This window comes from Moschus berezovskii, chromosome 8, assembly GCF_049115385.1.
Source record: "Moschus berezovskii isolate FMDL1 chromosome 8, NW_MosBer_1.0, whole genome shotgun sequence".
In the NCBI taxonomy this organism is placed as follows: domain Eukaryota; kingdom Metazoa; phylum Chordata; class Mammalia; order Artiodactyla; family Moschidae; genus Moschus; species Moschus berezovskii.
The window spans coordinates 74,477,655-74,498,350 of record NC_142467.1 but is presented as its reverse complement, the minus strand read 5'-3'; the positions used below and the strand labels follow the sequence as shown (position 1 = coordinate 74,498,350).

Sequence of the window (20,696 nt, the reverse complement as noted above, 5' to 3'; positions counted from 1 at the left end):
CCAGAATGTAAATGACAAGACAATAAGTGCCCTCTTCCTCAAACCAGTAAGATGGAATCTTGTCAGTTGCCAATAGAATCCTACCTAGTTTGCCTGTGAAGCAGATTGGCTCAGATTAAGTTATCACTGAACTGGGTCTGCAGACCCCTCTCCAACAAGAGATCATTTCCCCTAAGGTTCCAAAGCAAAGAACAATCTTTACTGCCCCTCTCATCCCGGGCCCCTACCCACTCTCAGACTGATGCCCCCCTGCCCTACTTCCCATTAAAACAGTAAGGACACAGGTAGCCAAGAGCAGCTTGGGCAATACTTGATATACATCATACATTTATTAGTGAATATCCCTCTGAAATCAGCAACAATATTAAAAAAAATAATGATTGCACTACTTGGTCAAGCAGAACTAGCAACTTTCATTTTAAAAAAAGTACAAATCTGTTAAAAATTTCAATCGGTATACACATATATAATACAACATACTAGTTATGTTAAATGCTACAAACCAATGTGAATCCAATGGAATGGAAAAAACCACACATTTAAGCTTTAAGAACCATTTTTTTTTTCTCTATATATTAGCATTTTCTCAAATACATACATGGGAAAAATGAGGTAACTGTAAAATGTGCAAGGAACAGGGCCCCCCCAAATTACATGTTTATATATATATATGTAATTATATATATATATATATAAGACCTTTCTAACACAGAACACAGGTGCTGGGCCCAGCCAGGGCTGGGGGATGGAGCCCACTGTCATGCCTAGGCCAGAAGTTGGTAAATAAAACAGTAAACAATGACAAGCCCCCACCACAGGAAATCATTGGTAACATGGCATCTATAGCAAGGTCGGCAAATCACAAACATCCTAAATAATTGTCTTATAAATCTTTTTTTTAAATGATTTTTTTTTAATGTTGTTTCCCCCCCAATAGCTGCTCGCTGGAATCACTGCTGCAGCCGACACACAATCCGTGAGCCTGTTTCCGCCTGCCCCAGGAACTGGAAAGGGTTTTGAAAACCTTTTTTGGGGGTGGGGAAGGGAGGGGGGTTGGAGAGGGTGGTTCTCTGTGTAAAACGTGGGGTTTTCAACACTGCTATAAATATAGAAATGTCACCTGGAGTTATATACAGTAAGACTTTGGGTTCTCCACGGGGTGGGGCCAGGCTGATGGGGCCCCATGGCAGGCTGGGGGTGGCGGGAAGCCAGGGCCGCTGCTGGAGAACGAGGGTGGTTGGAGCATCCCTGAGGCAGCAGGCGCCAGGGGCTGCCTGCTAGGATGTGCCGGCCCCACACGCAGTTCGTTCAGGACAGCAACCCCAGCTGGGGGTGAGGAAGAGAAGGAATGGGACCACGAGGGCGAGGGTGGGGAACTCAGCCAGACCCTATGGGGGCTCCTCCAGACCTTGGAGGGCAGGGCTCAAGCTGGGAGGGGGGCCCCTGGAGGTGGGTCCACACCCTCCCTGGACCCAGTCCTCCCGGGACTTCCTTGGAGGAGACACGCCCAGGCAGGTGGGAGACAGGTCCTGGCTAGAGAGGGAGAAATGCCCTGAAAAGCGTCTGGTCCCGGGAGGCTCTGGGGACGTGTGCAGTACAGTGCATGGCAGTTATCAGCTGAGCACAGACCTCCCAACCCCACCCACGGCCGCCAGCCACCCGGCCCAGCCCCAGCCGTGCACATGCATGCAGACCAGGCAGTACAGCACAGACCACCCCCTGCCCCCTGGGCGCTCGGTCCTGGTTGGTCCCTATACCCCCCATTAAACCAAAAGAAAAGAGATTGTTTGAAAATCCACACCCTCAGATCCTACACGCGATTTGGGGCCAAATGATCAACAAAAACTGCTGCTCCTCACGTTCATGCAAAACAACAGAAAGGGGAGATCGGGCACGGGTCTGGGCACCGTCACTGCCAGGGAGGGCAGCCACCAGGAGGTCACCCTCCCTGGCCTGGCCCAGGCCCTCTCAGAGGGCCCATCTGCCCCAGCTCAGAGCCTGCCTCCCACCTGCTTGGGAGGCTGGCTCTGATGCTCCCCAGCCTGGGCTTGGGGCTGGAATGTTGTGCCTGGGCTGAGGGCCCTCTAGAGAGCCAGCTGCACCCTCACAGCAGCCTGGGTCTGCCTGGGGTCAAGGCGGAAGGACCTACTTGGGCTTCCTGCCACCAGCAGTCCACTCCTGCCAGTGCCACCTGCACAGAGGGCATGCCACTTCAGTGCAAGAGACCAGGCGACCCCGGACAGCTCCCCCTTTGCCCATTGTGGGGCCAACGATCTCCACTGGCCACACTACGGGAATGGACCCTGGCTCCCAGTGCTGGCAGGAAAAGGAGACAGACCCGAGGGCAAACAGGAGAGAGACTGAGTTACGGACGCTCAGGCTGCTCCTTAGTGGGCAGACGGGTGGGCAGACGGGGAAGGAGTCTTTGGAGCTTGGCAAAAGAAGGGGCTTATTGCAGGGGCTTCTCTCGGGCTGACCCTGACACCAGCTCTGGAGAGGCAGGCAGGAACAGCAGGGCAGGCTGGGACCACACCCTCCCCGGGCCCCCTGAGTTTCCAGAGCTTTGGGCAGGGTTCTCCGGGGTGGCTGTGGGGCCTCACTCAGCCTCCCTGGGCACCTCGGAAGCGTCGGCCCGGCAAATGGGACACGTCCGGTTGGCCTGGGGGAAGCAGCCGCATGTCAAGACTCCACTCTCACCCAACCCCAATCCCATCTGAGGCTCTTCTGCTGCCTGGTCGGGACATGGCTCCCTGCGTGGAGCCAGAACTTCTGGATGCCAAAGAGGACACAGAGGGAAGCCCTCCAGTCCCCCTCCTCCTTTCCCACACCTGGGAGCAGCATGGGAACCTTACCTTCAACCACTTGTCGACACACTTGGTGTGGAACTCGTGGTTGCAGGGGAGGACCCGGAGCAGCTGCCGCGCCTCGAAATCACTGAAGCAGACAACACACCTGGGAGGAGGGCACAGAGCGTCACCCCCACACTGACAGCAAGGGCAGACTCGCAGCAGGGCACAAAGCCCCACCCAGGAAATCAGAAACCTATCTGTGCTCAGAGGAGCTGGGGGGTGCGATGTAAGAGGAGGCCGGGGCACTCACAGCGTCTGCTCCGACTGGTGACTGTCCGGGTGAAAGCGGTATGATGGAAGCTGCTCAATGTCCGCTTTGGTGAGGCCACGAGGTTTGGCATCTCCCAGCCGCTCGGCCAGATTCAGTAGAGCCTGGACACAGGCAGGAGGGGAGAGTCAGCAGCGGCCAGGGCTGGAGGTCCCCCAGGCCCCCACTTCCCAGGACCGGGCTCCACAGGACCTCATAGTTCTCCATCTCCACGTCATCCACATCAAGATCCAGGCTGATGGTGGGCCCCACTGCTGTTGGTGACATTGGCAGCATCGAGCTAGTGGGAGACAAGCACGTGGACCCAGGGTCAAGGGCAGGAGGCATAGAGGGCATGGGGGGGGGGCGCTCCCCTGATTCCCACCGTGAAACCAAGCCCAGAACTCCGCACTGTTCACACCAGGGACCCTATTGGGGAGCGTGAATGTGCAGGTCTGGTCTAGTGGGGATGGGCTGGGGGGTGGGAGTCGGGGGGCTCAAGCAGCCCCAGGACCTCTGTGGGACCCTGTTTGGGTCTAACCACTAAAGGCCCCGGGAGAACACAGCCCCACAGCTCTGGAGCAGCTGTGTAGGTACTTACAGGAAGTAGGGCAGGAAGCTGGGGTAATACGGTGGTGGGGGCGGTGGCGGGGGCGGCGGGGGGAGCGGCTGTTGCAGGCGGTATCTCTGGGTGCTCAGTCTCCGAGGCATCACGTGGGAATATGGCTGCAAGAGGGGGGCCAGGGGCAGGTCAGCCACGGGCCTGTCTCCCCGGTCACCCTCGAGCCAGAGCAGGGTGGCACTCACCACACCGAAGGACAGCTCCTGGTGCAGGGTGTCGTGGGGAAGGTAGTGCATGGGCACGGACGCTGACAGGGTTGGGCCTGGGGCCGAGGTGGAGTAGGTGAAGCTCCCCAGGGGGTGCTGATCCCCCCGGAGATCCACGTCATTGTCGAGGCGCTGCAGGGGCTGGGAGAAGCGGGGCAGGGGGGTAGGTGGGGTTTGGCAGAGTCGCTGACGAGGGGAGTCCCCTGGCCCCTGCCCCGCCCACCAGCCCCTGTAGCTTCGGATCCGTCGGCGGGACTCACCATCCGTGGGTGCTGTGTCTGCAGGGACACAAACTGCCCAAGAGGCGCCATGTGAGCAGGCTGGGGGTGTGGGGCTGGTGGTGGGGGGTGCAGGATGTAGTGGTCACTGGAGATGAGGTGGGGGTAGGCCTGGTAGGGCACAGGGAGCTGCTGCATGGTACACGCCTGGATCAGCTGCTGAGAAAGGGGCAGAGGCTGGAGAACATTCTTCTGGGCTCTGGGTTGGGTCTTAGGTTTGGGGGATCAGGGTCAGGGCCCATTTCACCCAGTGAGAACCTAGCCCTGGCCTAGGTCTCCCAGGCAGGACATCTTGCTCTAAAGGCCCACAAGGACAACTCCAAACCATAAAGCAGGCCCTGGGATGCAGGGCCACCCCTGAGCTCTGCAATGCCCTTCCACTGGACAAGAATACCTGTATACTTTTCTGGATAAGGCTGTGGCCTGGAGCCCAGAGGACTCTGACAGCCTGGGTGAGGGTCGTTAAGTGCAGCTCAGTTTTGCTACAGGCCCAAGCCTGAGGCCTTCGGCTAGAGATGGACCAGGAGGCCTGGGCGGGCACTCACTCACCGGGGGCGGGAGGCAGCAGAGTGGGTAGTGCTGCCCGCTGAACATCACGGAGCATGCTGGGAGCTGCTGAGTGCTGCAGCCAGGGATGTGCTGGCCTGTAGGCAAGGGGAAGCCTTGGGTGGTCACCGTGGTGACTGTGTAGGAAAGAGGGACAGGTCCCTGGTGCACCTGTAGGAGAGAGACCCAGAGCTGTGGGGAGGCCACTCGGCTACCCCCGAGGTGAGAAAGCCCCGCCGGGGCCAACTCTCTTCCCTTCTCTAGCTGGGGCCTACCCACTGTAGACCTGGCTGCTGCCTCCTGCCCCAAGCCCCAGAGAGTGCTCTGGGGACCCAGGAGGGGCTCTCTAGCTCTATCACTTGTCCACCATGTGGTCCCAGGGAAGGGCCTTCCCTTCTCTGGGCTTCCAACATACCAACCTGTACATCAGGGCTAAAGAAAGATGCCTCCCCGAACGGAGCAATGAGTTCAGCAAGGTAAGGTCAGGGTATTGCGCCTCTGCTCCTTGGACCAACCTGCCAGAGGCCAGGGTGGCAAGGCGGAGTATGGGGGTGGGGGGTGCTGCCTACCTGATCGTGGAGATCAACCATGAACGGGCTCTGCTGGGAGGCTGGGTGCAGCATTCGGGGGCTCCCGCCGGCAGGAGCCGAGGCTCGGCGCTCCTCTACGGGGAGGTGTTCTGGTCGGGGTGGCAGCTGCTGGGAGGGGAAGCGCTCATCCTGGGCAGGCAGGCTGGCCAGGGGGCCCTCGCGGCTGGGGCTGCACCACAGAGAGGAGGCCCCAGTAGCACTGACGGGGGCTGCTCATTCACAGAGCACGGAAGAAGCCAAAGGTCCACTACCCACTGGGGAAGGAAGATAGCTCAGGGCCCTGGGCCCACCGCCCCCAGCCCCTGTGCCCAGCCCAGGCTGACAGCCCCACGCCAGTGGCTCCAGGATCCATAGGACTGAGAGGTTCCCTCCTACCTTCCCCAGAGCTGGCCCGGGCTGCTGCTGGGTCCTGCAGGGAATCGCCGCTGACCCCCAGGGGCAGAGGGTGCCCACCTAGTCACTGCCAGAGCCCATGGTTGCATCAGGGGTGGCAGAGGGCTGGAGGGGCTGGGCCAGGGCACACAACCCTAGGAGGCAAACCAACAAAGGGACTAAGGCATAGAGAAGTTCAGTCCCTTGCTCCATGAGGGATCAGGGAGGGAGCATCAAACCTCTGCACCCAGTTCCAGAAGCCCACTGATGCCCATCCACCACGCCCCTGTGTTCCCCTGGCAGCACTGTGCTCTGGCACTGGGGTTCAGGGCGGACAGGCCAGAGAGAGCCTTGGCCTGCAGGGAGTCCAGAGGGCTGGCTAACATGCTTCCAGGCCAGGAGGCTCTGGTGTAAGGCTCCCTCCGGGTGGGTCTCCAGGGAACCCTGTTGTGGTATAAAGGTCTACAAATATGATGTACAGGTAGCGGGGTTCCTGAGGGGACTCCAGCTTCCTCTCTTCCACCTGCTTGGCTCAAGGAGGACTGCACTCCTTCCACTACTAATATGTGAGAGGTTCTGACTTGGTTCCTGCCCTTAGGGGTTCTCATTCCAAGACAAGTCAGGAGTCATCCCTCAGTATCCACAGGGCACTGGTTCTAGAACTCCCATGATACCAAAATCTGAGAATGCTTAAATCCCGTATGTGAAATGGTGTAATATTTGCATATAACCTATACACATCCTCCCATGGATTTTCTATCATTTCTAGATTACCTATGACACCTAATACAATGTAAATGCCAGGTAAATATGATGTAAATGCTACCTAAAGGGCAAATTCAAGTTTCGCTTTTTGCAACTTGATGAATTTTCCCCCCAATATTTTCAGTCTACAGTTGGTTACACCTATGGATGGGAACGCATGGATAAAGAGGGTCGACTGTATACTTTCTTTCCATAATCTGTTACCACAGTGCCCACCCAAGGGAGACTTCACCTACTCTTAACAGAAGGAACTGTTAGCTCCATTTTGCAGAAGAGAAAACTGAGGCTCAGAGACAGGAAAGGACTTGCTCAAGGTGTCACAGGAAGTGTCAAAGCAGGGAGGTGGGCTGACTACAAGCCTCTTGCTGTACCCTGCTGCCAACAGGAAAGGGTCCAGGCCAAGAATTTTGGCAAGACACAATGAAGCGATAAAGGAAGTCAACCTCTGATGGACTGGTGGGTCTGGCATGCAGCCAGGCCCTCTGGGGCAGGAGGACGGGGTTGGAGGGGGTTGTACAAACCTGACCCAACACAGCCCACAAGTGGGAGGTGCTGCTTGCTGAGAAAAAAAGAGGAAGCAAGAACCTAAACCTAAGGGAGGAAGCTGAGTGGGAACGAGGCGGGCAGGGGCTGGGGTCCAGGTGGGGCAAGTTGAGGGGGGCATTAACTCCAGAGGTTGGAATGAGGCCCTGGCAGGGAAAGCTCTGGAATCTGTCAGGCCCTGCAAAGTTAAAGGGCACGTCTAGCAGGACCAGCCCTTGGCTGGGGGACCGCAGGGACCCCGCCTCCATAGAACGAAACTCCTATGCTTCCTCCACACACAGCCTCAAGTGCTGCCTCTCTGCTCACACAGTTAAGAATGTGTGTACTGTCCCCTCAACTCCTTGTTCCTCTCCTCTGTGCTGGGCTTTATGTGCATAGGCCCTAACTTTCACAGTGAGCCTGAAATGGGGGACTCTCCTCTACCTGCTAAGACAGCACAGGGCCCAAGGCCACGGAAGAGCTGGAATTCACGCCCCTCCCAGCCAGCACTTGGCAGAGGGGTGGACAAGGCCCAGTAGATTGCATCTAGCACAGGGCAGGCCTGATGTGGTAAATGCGCCCAGGAGGGCTGATAACATAGGTCTAAGGCCATGTGATCAGTCTGGCAGCAGTGAAGTTAGTGCCAATGATTAAAAATTGGGAGATTACATAAAAATCTGGCCTTTCAGAGTGAGTGAGTGTCGAGTGTGTGTGTGGTGAAGCAGAAAATCTGGTCCCTCATTCCTGCTTGACTCCCTCACTCTGAGCATGAGCTTTCGCTCCAGGCCACCCCAGACCCATTCCCCGCCTACCCACCACAGGTGACTGGGGTTGTAACCCCCGGTGTGGGCCAAGTGCACATCCTAACACACATGTGTACACACACACAGCCTCGATTCCCGCTGATGATCCAGCCGAGCAAACACAGGCCAATAGAGACTCAGAGGAAACCCCCAAATAACTGAAACAACAAACTCCTGACCCACCCTAGAATTTTTGGATCAGAATCTTAGGAAGGTTTGGGAACAAGAGTGCCTAGAATTCCACCAAATTCCCCAGCAATTTCTATAGCACAGGCAGCGCTTAAGAACCTCTGTTCTAACTGACCTCGGAGATCCTGAGAGACCTCAGTCCTGCTGATGGGGAATTATTAACGAGAACTACAATACTTTCCATGTGCCAACCCAGTTAAGTCCTCATAGCAACCCTCAGAAGTAGGGACACTGAGGATGAGATCTCACTGAGAGAAGTGAGATCCAAGGTCAGTCAGCTAGAGTTGAGTGCCCAGGGACATGGCAGTGGCCTCAACTGCTCCTCTTATGCCATGCTGTCTTGTCGAAGGCTGGGCAATCTCAAGGCTCAGGGGTGAAGAACCACAGAGGCCCAGGCCCAAGGGACTCTGCTCTGGCCAGCCTCTTCAAAAATGCCCACAGCACAGGAAAGGGAAGTGGCAAGGAGCTGGGAAATCCAATCACCAGACAAAAGCCCTCTAGCTGTGGCCAATGGTGCCAAAGATGACACCCTTGCATTTTATTAACACATGATGCCCTGATCTCTGGCCAGTCTTGATTGAGGTCTGGGCACTTTGCTTCCTCCAAGACACAGCTTATGCATCTGTAAAATGCTGCTGCTGCTGCTAAGTCACTCCAGTCGTGTCCGACTCTGTGCGACCCCACAGACAGAAGCCCACCAGGCTCCCCCATCACCTCCCAGGGGACTGGTAAGGACTCCCCAAAGTCCACTGCAATGATTTGTAAGGCTCAGGTATCAGCTGAGCTTCACACTATCAGAAAGTCAGACAGGCTCCCTCAGGGAATACCCCAGCTAGCAAGGAGGGGGCCCTGGTTCTTGACTGGGAACAGAGATGGCCCAGGGGGAACTCACCCACTTTACAGTTGAGGAAACTGGGACCCAAAGAAAGTAACTTACTCCAGACTATAAAGCCAAAGCGGGTCAGAATTAGTCCTGGCTGGTCACCTAGGCCCAGGCTTCTTCAACCCTAGCTTGCATTACCATCAGTACCCTCAAGAATTACTTAATGCCAAATCTCTACTGCAGGCCCTAAAGGAGATCAGGAGAGCTTTCTCTTTCAGGCATCCTGACGAGCCCTATTGTGGGGAGAAGTAAGTGAGGCCCAAAGTTGGAGCCAGCAACTTGCTCAAGGTCAAACAGCAAAGCCACCACCTAACTGCTCTGCCTTTTACCACTTATCCTTTGGGCTGGGCTTTAAATAAGGTCTCTGAAAAAGAGTCCTGAGGGTCCCATCTCTAAATACAATCTTGCCCAGAAGCAGGGACTGCATCTTGCATCCATCTCCTCCCCCAGGTACTTTCAGTGCCCCAAGCAGCTATCCTCATCCCTGTCGAGGGAGACCCTAACATATAATTTGGGCCTGGCGGCTGTTTGCAGGAACAGGGGCCGTTTTGCAGATGATAAGCCAAGTGAGGCCCTGAGGACAGGGGCAGACTGAGGCAAGCTGAAAAGCACCCCTCCTTACTCCCTCCCACCAGCCCCCCAAAAAAGGCATGCTGGGCCCAGCACTGCCTGGAAGTCAAGAAGAGCTACCCAACTGTGGTGTCTGGTGGCAGCTGAGGGCAGGACCACCAGGCTCTGAGTTAAGTGGAGTCGTACGCCAGCCCAGACTCCCTAGGTGACCTTGGTCAAGGAAATCTTCCCTTATGAGACTCAGTTGCCACAACTGTAAAATGGGGGTGGAAATCTCTCCTTCCCAGAGCTCCCAAATAAACCCACAATAAGCAAGAAGCAAGAAAGCAGGTGGTCACATTATAGCGGGGAGGAAACCAGTGTCCCTAAAGGGCAAGCCCCTCCTCAATGGGGGCCAGGCGCAGGTAGAGGGGTTAGGGGAGCTTCCTCAACCAACCCTCCCTGGGAAAGGGGACAGGCGTGGGGGAGGGGGCCGTGGTACGGATACTCGCCCAGAGCGGGGCCTCCCTCACCCCCTTCTCACTCCTTTGTGCTGTGCTCAGAGGAACATCGGGGACGAGAGGCCAGATTGCGGTGTCGGGGCCAGAGCGCTGTGACTTTAAGAGCCGAGGATCCTGGACCATGTGCTCGGCGTGAGACAAAAGCAACAACAAAGGAAGTGGCGGCGGCAGGGGGAGGGGGCCGCTCCTTCCTCTCCAACCGCAGCACTCAGCCTCTGGAGCAGGAGACTCGGCCTGGCCTTGGGGGGCGCTGGGGGTGGGGAGGGGTCCCGGATTCTAGAGGCCTCGCCGTTCCCACTCCGGACTGCCCGTGGTTAACTCCTGCAGAGCCAGCTAGGTCACAATACCTGGTCCCAGGGGAAGGAGGGCAGGAGTTCTAGGGATGCAGAAATCGGGAGTTGGGGGCTCAGTCCCCGACTCACCTTCGGCCACACCGTGACTCCTTTGTTCCCGATCTAGAACGGCCAAGCTGGGTAGGGGGCGGAGGTGGGGGTGGGAGTATGCTGCTGGACCCTTTAAGAGCCCCCGCCCTGCGGAACAATGTGCTCCCTTCCCCACCCCCTAGTCCGGGCTGTCCGGATCCTTCCGGGGCCCTCTCTTTGTTGTCCGTCCGCCGACCGTCTGCCTCGCGAGGCCCACGCGTGGCCAGCTCAGGCGCTTGGGAAGCAGGAGGCAGTGCAGGACGCGGCCGGGTTTGCGCCGCTGCCTGCGCCTGGCCCTTTAAGAACTGTCCGCGGCGGCAGCGGAATGCAACAAACCCCACATTTGATTCACAACATTCGGAGCGGCGGGGTCGCGCGCCGGGCGGGAGGGGGACTCGCGGGGGCGCGCCGGGAGGTTCCGGCAAACAGTAGCCGGCAGCTGCCCGCAAGGGCTCCGCCCCTTACCAAGAGCTCCTCCCCTCGGGGGTGCCAAGAGCCAATCACCCGCCGGGACTCGGCACGTGATTAGTGGGTCGCCATCTTGAAGGCAGATTTTTTTTTTTTTTAAACCTCCTTCTCGTCCCCACCTCCTCACTTAAAGTGACCGCAGCCATCACAAGCAAGGGGCGGGGCCACATGGCCTGACCTAAAGATGGAAGACCCTCTGGGGGGGTAAGACAATTGGCTGCAACTCTAACTTGCTATGCAAACTCGCGAATCACTCATGCTTCTGAGGTTCAGTTTCCCTGCCCGAGAAACGGGTCCCGCCGGGAGAGCCGCAGCCCGGACTTACTGTGTCATGGTTCCCTCCTCGGGACGGGTAAGCGCCTGACACACTGAAGTGCAATGAACCAGACCTTCGACGGGGTAAGAGCGGCCCCTTAAGCCAGCCTGAGTGGTTAGGAAGGCTCTAACAGCCCTGGGCCGGCAACCTCCCCGGAGATGACGTCAGCCCCGAGAGCTACTGCGCCGCGATGACATCATGGCCTGGCCGCCCCGCATCTCCTTGTTTATACTGCGCGGTGACTTTAAATAGTTGGGCGGGCCTGGCTTGCTCAACGAACCAATAAAGGGCAACCCATGCAAATAAGCTAATAACGCTTACTGGGAAGGGGGATTGGCCCGGCGCGCGCTGACGTCACAAACATATTCAACCGCCCCGCCCCTAGCGTGGCCAGGGAAAGGGGCGGAGAACTGTTTGAAGCTCGAGTAGGAGGCGTGAAAAGGAAGTGTTAATCCCTCAGTCCTGTCCGATTCTTTGCAAGCCGCTTCTTGCCTGGAGAATCCCAGGGACGGGGGAGCCTGGTGGGCTGCCGTCTATGGGGTCGCAGAGTCGGACACGACTGAAGCGACTTAGCAGCAGCAGCAGGCTGTAGCCCATTAGTCTCCTCGGTCCATGGAATTCTCCAGGCCACCTGCGCTCTAATTGCTTTAGGCGAGGCGTAGGAGAGCTCCTTGCCTAGGTGGATAGTGCAGCTAAACCCAATGAAGTGTTTAGTTTTCTACACTATTCCTATGAGACGGATTACTACAACCTGCCCATTGTACAAAGGTAAAGAACATCAAGAGGGGCGTCATTAACCCCAGGTCACATTGCTGAGGTGAAGCTTGAATCCAAGACAAAGCCTAGCTTCGTTCCCCTTTGCCTCCATGTCTGCCTGGGGACATTATACAAAATGGGATATTACCTCCATATCGACGGGGGGAAAAAAAAGAAATCAATAATATTTAAAATATTCAAGAGCTGGGAAGAGGCCGAATATAAAGTACACACATAATCCATAACTAGACTCCTCTAGATGGAGCTGCACTGACACAGGGCTACCTCCGAATCAGCCCTACACGAGATACCAGCACAAATATTAAAACATCTGCTAAGCCTGTGTAGTGGGGCTGCTGGGCATGTGCCTGTGTGTGATTTTCTATGCTGCTTTGGAATATTTCATAATCCCAGATTTCAAAACTGAAAGATACTGAAGTGAGGGTAACAGTAGCAATGTTTTTTAAAATAGGATATATTCAGTATCAGAATAGAATATTTTTGGAAGGATATACAGGAGACTGATTAATAACTACCCTCATGGAGAACTGAAGGAGAGCACTGGGCCAGGAGGACAAACTTTTAATTCGATATGCTTTTGTATATTTGCTGTTAAAAAAAAAAAACCTATACCGTATAACCTACTGAAAATTCTAGAGAAAATTACTGCAAACAGTATGTCTTAAGGATTTACAGTCATTAAAACTTGTGTTCCTTTAGAGGCATCCAATAGGAACAACCCTGAAGGAAGTCTGGGGAACAGACATGCCTATGCAAGTAATGTTTAGAGCAGCAACAACCTGACACCACACTGTGGTTGTGCAGCCAGTAACACAAAAACTGAAAATGGTATCCACGCGCTATTTGCAGACCTGTAGGGACCAGAGATCAAATTCAGGAGGCATGCTACAGATGTTACCTGGAATGCCGAACTCTCTCCATCAAAATTAAAACTATGGGTGCATAAGAATAAATGGAGATGCATTTCTCTAACCATCTCCTTAACAGCAACTCTCCCTTCCCCTAAATCCCTTCCAACCTTTTATTTTTCTCACTCCGTAAAAGCAATCAGAAAATATGTCCTACACTCAAAGTGCCTACACAGACCAACCCCTGCTTGCCTGTGTAGGGGTAGAACCTGCAGTGGCTCCCTAATGCCTAGCTTTCAGGGCTGTGTTTAACAAGACAAGCTTCCCCCACCAAACTTTTCAGGCTCACTTTTCCCCAGCCTCTTTCCCACAGCCATGGCTGTGCTCCCTCTGGCCTGCCCTGCCTCTCTGTTCCTTTCTACCAACCCATTCCTCTGCTCTACCGCTTGAGGCTTGGCTCCCATCTCACCTCTTACAGGAAGCTGTGAAATCTCTAGCTTGTGCTGAACTTCCCTATCTTTGAATTCAGGCCTAGATGCACCCTGACCTTCACTTCATGCCATTTGATTTGCACACAGCCCTGTCACGATCACTTCATGTCTCACTCAGTAATCTCCTCCTTGCCTGAGAGGATTCAGCATTTTTAAGTGCACTGACATACAGCCTTCACTGAGACACCACAGGGGTAATCTCATTTTACAGGTGAGGATCTGAGGCTCAAGGAAGGGAAGTGACTTGCCTGAGGCCACAGTGTGGGAATCCTTACCAGGCTCAGATGGTAAGAATCTGCCTGCAATGCAGGAGAACCAGGTTCAATCCCTGGGTTGTGAAGATGCCCTGGAGAAGGGAATGGCTACCCACTCCAGTACTCTTGTCTGTAGAATTCCATGGACAGAGGCGAATTATAGTCCATGGGGTTGAAAAGAGTTGGACACAACTGAGTGACTAACATTTTGGACTTCCCTCATAGCTCAGTTGGTAAAGAATCTGCCTGCAATGCAGGAGACCTGAGTTGGAGACCTGGGTTCGATCCCTGGATTGGCAGATGCCCTGGAGAAGGAAATGGCAACGCACTCCAGTATTCTTGCCTGGAGCATCCTGGCAGGCTCCAGTCCATGGGGTTGCAAGAGTCGGACACCCCCCCACAAAGGAAGTGACTCCAGTTACTACTCCATAATCCACTTACTCCTTTGAAGACACCAGTGCTCTGATTGTGCCATTGTCTCTGCCTAAAGTGTCCTCAACATCCCCTACTCACCTCTGGCCAAACTCTGCTCAACCTTAGGGGCTCAGCTCAAAGGCTGCCTGCTCGGAGCCTCTCCTGACCTGTCTCCTGGTTTCTACAATATGCAGCACGCCTGCTATCACACTGCATCAGGACAGCAGAAGGCATCTCATGGGGCTGCTCCTTCTACCCCCAGCAGGGCCTGGCTCACACTGGACGGTGGATGCCCAAGGAAGGAGCTCTGGGTTGCTCTTCCTTGCCCCTGATGCTTCAGGGCCAGGATATCTTCGTCCTGCCCTATCTCACGCGTGACCCTCTGGTTTATGTCCCTGAGACGCCCGCAAATCCCCACAGCCCTCAAGGTTCCCGCCTACAGGACCAGAGGCCAATAACACGTCTCCTTCCGACCTGAAAAACTTTCCTGGGCACATGCAAAATCACTCTGGAGCAAGCAGGAAGGAGGCTCAAGTTTACCCAATTCCCCAGGGCAGTCAGGAATCTGGACTTTCCTCTCACTGATGAGCCTTCTGCTTTGGAACCCCAGTATGGGCCCATGGCCTATACACCTACTGTGTGCCTCACCCTCACTGCCCCACCCTGCCCTCACCCCTCTGAAGGCAGGTTCTGTTACTTTCATCTTACAGATGAAGAAAACGGCTCAGGAAATGACTCCCCTTGACCCAGTTCCCAGAAGTGTGGCCCAGGGAGCTCCAGAAATGACCAGTGGGGGTGGCTCACTCTTGGCCAAGCACCTCCCATGAAGTTCTGGAGTCTCCTGCATGATCTGGGTAAATGCTACCCTGATCATCTCATTGGGCCTCCCAGTGACCTAAGAGCTAGGTATCTGTGTGTGCTCCACTCTACAGATGAGGAAGCTCGGGCAAAAGAGGACATGACTCACCCACCATTACACAGTCATCAAGGGGCAAACATGGGGTCACATTTTAAGCTAACATTAATGCAAATGCCAGCACAGGGTCTCCAAGTGTCCAATAATCAAAAGCACAGATGTCCTTGGGACAAAAGCCTCTCCAGATTACAGACTGGAAGAATGGCAGAGAGGGATTTGAACCCTGGTCCCTTGAATGCAAAGTACTGGATGCTACCTACATTCCAGCTTCCACCCCAGGACTCTGCAGGAGATGGTTCCTGCTGGGGCCTCCCCTATTCCACCTGCCTAGCTAAAAGCCTGGACAGCTGGCTGCCTCCTTCCCTCCATCAGGGGTCAGAAAGTACTCCACTCCTTTCTTCTAAGACCCCTCAAGCCCTCCTCCAGATGAAGGGCCCAGCAGCCTTCCCAAGTGAAGCTGGCAGAACACAGAGACGGTCCAGGAACACACAGCACAGCCTGGTAAAGTCAGCTCAGGACACAGACCTCCCACCTACCCCAGAGCATCAGACTTTAGCCTCACACTCTAAGGTAGGGGTTGACAGGCCCCACTCTGCCAAGTCCTTGCTGCTTAGGGCAGGCTTGAACACAACTGAGCCCCAAGCTTTGGATGCCCTAAAAAGCAGAGGCCATTTATGCATATGGGAGAGGGTGGCATGTCTATAAAGGTGTTCCCAGGTCTGGGTTCAAGGCTGCCGCACTCTGGCCCCAGCTCTGAGTCTTGGTCAGTGATGTGGCCTCTCTCTTCCTCAATCTCACTTCTGTAAAACCAGGATGATGACAATACTAGTGACAGATGACATTTCCTGAGCACTTAGTGTGCAGCACTGCTGTTCATCTCCTACCGGCTACTGAGAAGGCAGGCAGACACTGATGGTTGAGTGCAGTGCCTCAGAAGCCAGCCCACCTAGACTATGAGAAAACTGCCACCTCTATGAGACTCACAGTTTGTCCAGTGAAAATAGGGGTGACTGTGAGCCAACAGTGGCTTCCACTGTGTGCACATCTTCCACGGCACTGGAAGATACCGTGTGCTTGAATATGTGAGCTTTGTGGGTAAGGTACTGGGAGTCCTTCTTGACTCCCTCCCTGCTATAGTTGTCACCCGGGGAACCCACAGGGTCTGCAAAGGAAGGAGTGGGTATAAAATCGGGGACTGCAAGAATGTGGAAGCCTAGCAGCTCTCGGGAGATGAGTCCAGCTGAATTCCCCATTTTCTCTCCAACCAAGGCCAGCCTCCTACACCCACATCGTCTTTCTTGCTTCACAGCCCTCAGGCAGCAGAGTATGTGACCTTGGGCAAGACATAGACCCTCTGGAGCCCCCGCGCCTTCCTTTACCCTCAAAGCAGTACCCACGCCGCTGGCGTGCAGTGGTCTGTTCTTCCGACCCGAGGCAGCCCCAGGGTAAGGTTCGGGTCACGCTGGATCCCCAGCAGCTGGGACAAGGAGCGTTGGTAAAGTGTTTGGGACAGCCCTAAGGAGGCCAAAAGACTGCAGCTCTGTCCCGGACTCCGGGGCTCCAGCTCTAGCCGGGACTCGCCAGGGGTTGCGATCGGAGCATGCGTGGAGCCCAGGGCACTCTGGGACTTGTAGTTCCCAGGGGCTCCCCGTACTAGAACAGTAGGCAGCGGGCGGAGCGGCTCTGGCCCAGAGTTCCAGGACAGCAAGCTCCCGCCCAGCGGTCGCAGCCCGGCGGACTCTGGCCTCGCTGGAGGTCCCTGCACTACACTGCCAGCCCACTGCCGCCCCCTATCGCTCCATCCTCGTTGGCCCTGCGCCTCGGGCGCACGGCGCAGGGTCCATGCCGTGCGTTACCTGGGGCCGCGGCGGGGCTCTAACCCTACCCGGCGGCCGGCGCGTTGCTCCCGCTGCAGCCCGGGGTCCTGGTCCCGCTGCGGCCCGAGCGCCGCCTGCCGCGGTCCCCCCTTTGGCGCCACGCAGTGGAACGGTCCACAGACCTCTTCACCCGGGCGCGCGCGCGCGCGCGGGGTCTACAGCAGCAACGTAGCTTCACCCTCGCTCCCGCGCACGTATGGAAATACCTGGACTGCACCAAGCGCGCGGGGGCGGAGGGTGGGAGGGGGCGGGGCGTTCTAGGCCACGCCCACTCAGTGTCCGGCCGCAAAGGGCGCGCAAGGGCGAGGCTTACAGGGTCTGGCACCCTAGGCGACGTCTTTGCCACCTGTGTGACCTCGGATGAGCGACTAAATAGGAACGAGAATACGAGCCTGTAGCCGTTCAAAGAAGCTTTGCTTCGCGGACAGTTTGTTCCCCTCCCTCAGCCACGGAATTTGTGTGTGTGTGTGTGTGTGTGTGTGTGTGTATGCCCGAGCGCGGGAGAAGGTGTCAAGGATCTACAGCAGATCTTGGTTCCTCTCTGTGGATCATTCTCTGAGCTTCAGTTTCCTCTTCTGTGAAATGGGGATGATGATACCTCCTTCGGGATGTAGGGAGACTAGTGACAAGAGAATGCTTCTGTCCATTGCTAGAGCCAGCCTGGACCAAAGTGTGAATACCTGTTCAGGCCTGGGATGCAGAGAGCATCCCCGCCGACTGCATCCTAGGGTGTAATTAGCCTGCTAGGACTACAACTCCCATCGCGCCCAGCTCCATCCGGGTCGTGCTGGGAGCTGTAGTCCCTGCACACCTTACTCTCAGAGGCTGCCCTCTTTCCTCATTCCAGGACTTGGCACCTCTGCCGAGGGAGGGCCCGCTGCCTCGAGGCCGCCTTATTTTTTAAAGTTTGCATTTGTTGAGTCCCACCCAGTGTGGGAATGTTATTAGTGTCCCTGTTTTATAGATTCAAAAGCTGAAGTATAGCAAGCTGAGGGATTTTTGCTAGGAAGTGACAGGGCTCAGGATTTCTGTCCAGGTCTGGCATCCAGAACCTGCTTTCTACCTCACTCTGGTTCATCCTTTAGCAAACATATGTTTTGTTTTTTTCTTTTTAAATACAAACTACATTAAAGCCTAATTTAGGATACCCTTTCCTTTCCGTCGCTCAGTCGTGTCCGACTCTTTGCGACCCCGTGGACTGTAGCCTACCAGGCTTCCCCGTCCATGGAATTCTCCAGGCAAGAATACTGGAGTGGGTTACCGTTTCCTTCTCCAGGGGATCTTCCCGACCCAGGGATCGAACCTGGGTCTCCCGCATTGGGGACAGATGCTTTAACCTCTGAGCCACCAGGGAAGCCCAATTTAGGATATACTTTGTAGCTATACAGTAAAATAAATCTTATGTGTACATTCTTCATAAATGTATACCTCTGTATAACTAAAATCTAATAAAGATCTAGAACATTTTCCATTTTCATCACTCTGGAAAGTTCCCTCTTACCCCCTCCAAGTCAGTTTCCTGCAGTTATAACTATGGATCTGGTTCCTGACACTATAGATTTGTTTCTGTGTTTAGAACTTTGTATCAATGGAATAACTCTGTGTAAATGCTGTCTTCTTTCATTCTGCATCATGTTTTTTGAGATCCAACCTGTGGTAGGTATCAGTAGTCGGGTTTTTTTTTGTCCCCAGCTTTATTGAGATCACTGCGGATGCTGATTGCAGCCATGAAATTAAAAGACGCTTACTCCTTGGTAGGAAAGTTATGACCAACCTAGATAGTATATTAAAAAGCAGAGACATTACTTTGCCAACAAAGGTCCGTGTAGTCAAGGCTATGGTTTTTCCAGTGGTCATGTATGGATGTGAGAGTTGGTCTGTGAAGAAAGCTGATCGCCAAAGAATTGATGCTTTTGAACTGTGGTGCTGGAGAAGACGCTTGAGAGTCCCTTGGACTTCAAGGAGATCCAACCAGTCCATTCTAAAGGAGATCGATCCTGGGTGTTCATTGGAAAGACTGATGCTAAAGCTGAAACTCCAATACTTTGGCCACCTCATGCAAAGAGTTGACTCACTGGAAAAGAGTCTGATGCTGGGAAGGATTGGGGGCAGGAGGAGAAGGGGACGGCAGAGAATGAGATGGCTGGATGGCATCACCGACTCGATGGACATGAGTTTGAGTGAACTCCGGGAGTTGGTGATGGACAGGGAGGCCTGGCATGCTGTGATTCATGGGGTCGCAAAGAGTCGGACACGACTGAGCGACTGAACTGAATTGATGTTGACATATGACATTTCAGAAGTTTAAGGTGTACAGTGTTATTCAATACATGTATATACTGCAGAACATTTCCCTAAATAAGGTTAGTTAACACTTCCTTCACCTACATAGTTACCATTTTGTTGTTTTGTTGTTCTTTTGTGCTACTGTCAATAGCAACTTTCAAGTATAAGGTAGATACAGTATTACTGACTATAGTCACCTTGCTATACATTAGGTCCCCAGAACTTGCTCATCTTATGTAACTGAAAATCTGTACCTTTTGACCAACACTTCCTGGTCCCCCCACCCCCCAGCTCCTGGCAACCACCGTTCTACAATCTGTTTCTGTGTCTTAGACTTTAACAAAAAGTTCTACATGTCAATGAGATCATACAGTACTTGCCTTTCTCTAACTGACTTATTTCACTTAGCATGTGTCCCTGTTTAGCATGTGTCACTTAGCATGGTGCCCCTGTCCATGAGTTACAAATGGCAAGGTTTCTTTATTTTTTATGGCTGAGGAATATTCCATTGTGTGTATATGTATATATTATACGAGTTTATTCATTCATCCATCACTGGACACCTAGGTTGTTTTCAAGTATTGGCTATTGTGAATAATACTGCAGTGAACACACGCAGGGTTTTGTTGTTGTTCATTTATTTTGCTTTACTTTCTTTTCTAACTTGATGGCTAGTAACTCATTGTATGAATGTACAGTGGTTTTTGAAACCCAATCCTTTGAAGAAATGATCCCTGAGTTCCAGCTACCTTGATCTTTCAGTTCTCCCAGGAGCCAGGTTCTTTCCTTAGTGAGGCTTTGGACACACTATTCCCTCTACCTGGGCTTCCCTTTCCTTCCTTGTGGCCTGACCTACTCTGCTGTCACTCAGAGCCTCCCTCTGTGGGGGCAGGGATGCTTGTCCCCACCCGGCCAGTGTCCTCCGCCAAGCACAGTGCCTTGGACAAGGTGAGCAATCAGTTCCTGTCGGTTGAAGGGACACAGAAGAAGCAGGGGACCCCAGGAGGGTCATGTGACACCAGGACGCATTCCTGGAGGGCTCAGAGGCATGTTCCATCTCAGAGACAGCCATGTGTTATTTTCAGTTCAGTTCAGTTCAGTCGCTCAGTCGTGTCTGACTCTTTGTGACCCCATGAATCACAGCACGCCAGGCCTCCCTGTCCATCACCAACTCCCGGAGTTCACTCAAACTCATGTCCATCGAGTCGGTGATGCCATCCAGCCATCTCATTCTCTGCCGTCCCCGTCTCCTCCCACCCCCAATCCCTCCTAGCATCAGACTCTTTTCCAGTGAGTCAACTCGTCGCATGAGGTGGCCAAAGTATTAGAGTTTCAGTTTTAGCATCAGTCCTTCCAATAAACACCCAGGATTGATCTCCTTTAGAATGGACTGGTTGGATCTCCTTGCAGTCCAATTCTACTTCCCCCTATTGTCCTGATGTGGAAACTGAGGCTGAGAAGAGCTGGAATGGGAGCACAGGTCTTCCTGGCTGTGACACCTTCCTGGGATGGTGGTGGTGAGGAGTGTTGAGAAGAACCTGAGGGAAGGCTCTAAGGAAGTTGTTGCAGAGCAGAGACGGGAAGTGGGTCCTGAAGTCAAGCCCAGTGGAAGTGGTCAGGCAACTCTCAACTGCATAAAAACAAATACAGTTGGGGCCATGGAATGAACGTCTGGGGAAGAGGTG

At 54.3% G+C, this 20,696-nt stretch overlaps 1 protein-coding gene across 7 annotated transcripts; it reads right to left on the bottom strand.

The window, feature by feature from the left end:
- Positions 1 to 299: 299 nt before the first annotated feature.
- RNF44 (ring finger protein 44) lies at positions 300 to 16,926 on the bottom strand. 7 transcript variants are annotated; one of them, XM_055431462.2, is made up of 11 exons: positions 16,705 to 16,926; positions 5,714 to 5,865; positions 5,318 to 5,507; positions 4,752 to 4,919; positions 4,185 to 4,361; positions 3,904 to 4,065; positions 3,698 to 3,822; positions 3,310 to 3,397; positions 3,100 to 3,221; positions 2,853 to 2,952; positions 300 to 2,659 (listed from the first exon to the last, which is right to left on the bottom strand). In XM_055431462.2, the coding sequence occupies exons 2-11, from the start codon at positions 5,818 to 5,820 to the stop codon at positions 2,597 to 2,599; spliced, it is 1,302 nt and encodes a 433-aa protein (XP_055287437.2). In that variant the 5' UTR covers positions 5,821 to 5,865; positions 16,705 to 16,926; the 3' UTR covers positions 300 to 2,596. The 7 variants fall into 7 exon arrangements, with proteins under 7 accessions (XP_055287437.2, XP_055287440.2, XP_055287439.2 ...); XM_055431465.2 differs by having other exon boundaries at positions 16,734 to 16,926; XM_055431464.2 differs by lacking the exon at positions 16,705 to 16,926 and adding an exon at positions 11,158 to 16,619.
- Positions 16,927 to 20,696: the final 3,770 nt, after the last annotated feature.

Excerpts from the sequence above, each read along its gene's own strand:
- RNF44 (XM_055431460.2), bottom strand. The coding sequence starts at position 10,065 with ATGGTCCAGGATCCTCGGCTCTTAAAGTCACAGCGCTCTGGCCCCGAC. Across the intron at positions 4,920-5,317 it reads TGGTTGATCTCCACGATCAG|GTGCACCAGGGACCTGTCCC; the intron begins GTAGGCAGCACC and ends TCTCTCCTACAG. Across the intron at positions 3,222-3,309 it reads TGGAGATGGAGAACTATGAG|GCTCTACTGAATCTGGCCGA; the intron begins GTCCTGTGGAGC and ends GCCTGTGTCCAG.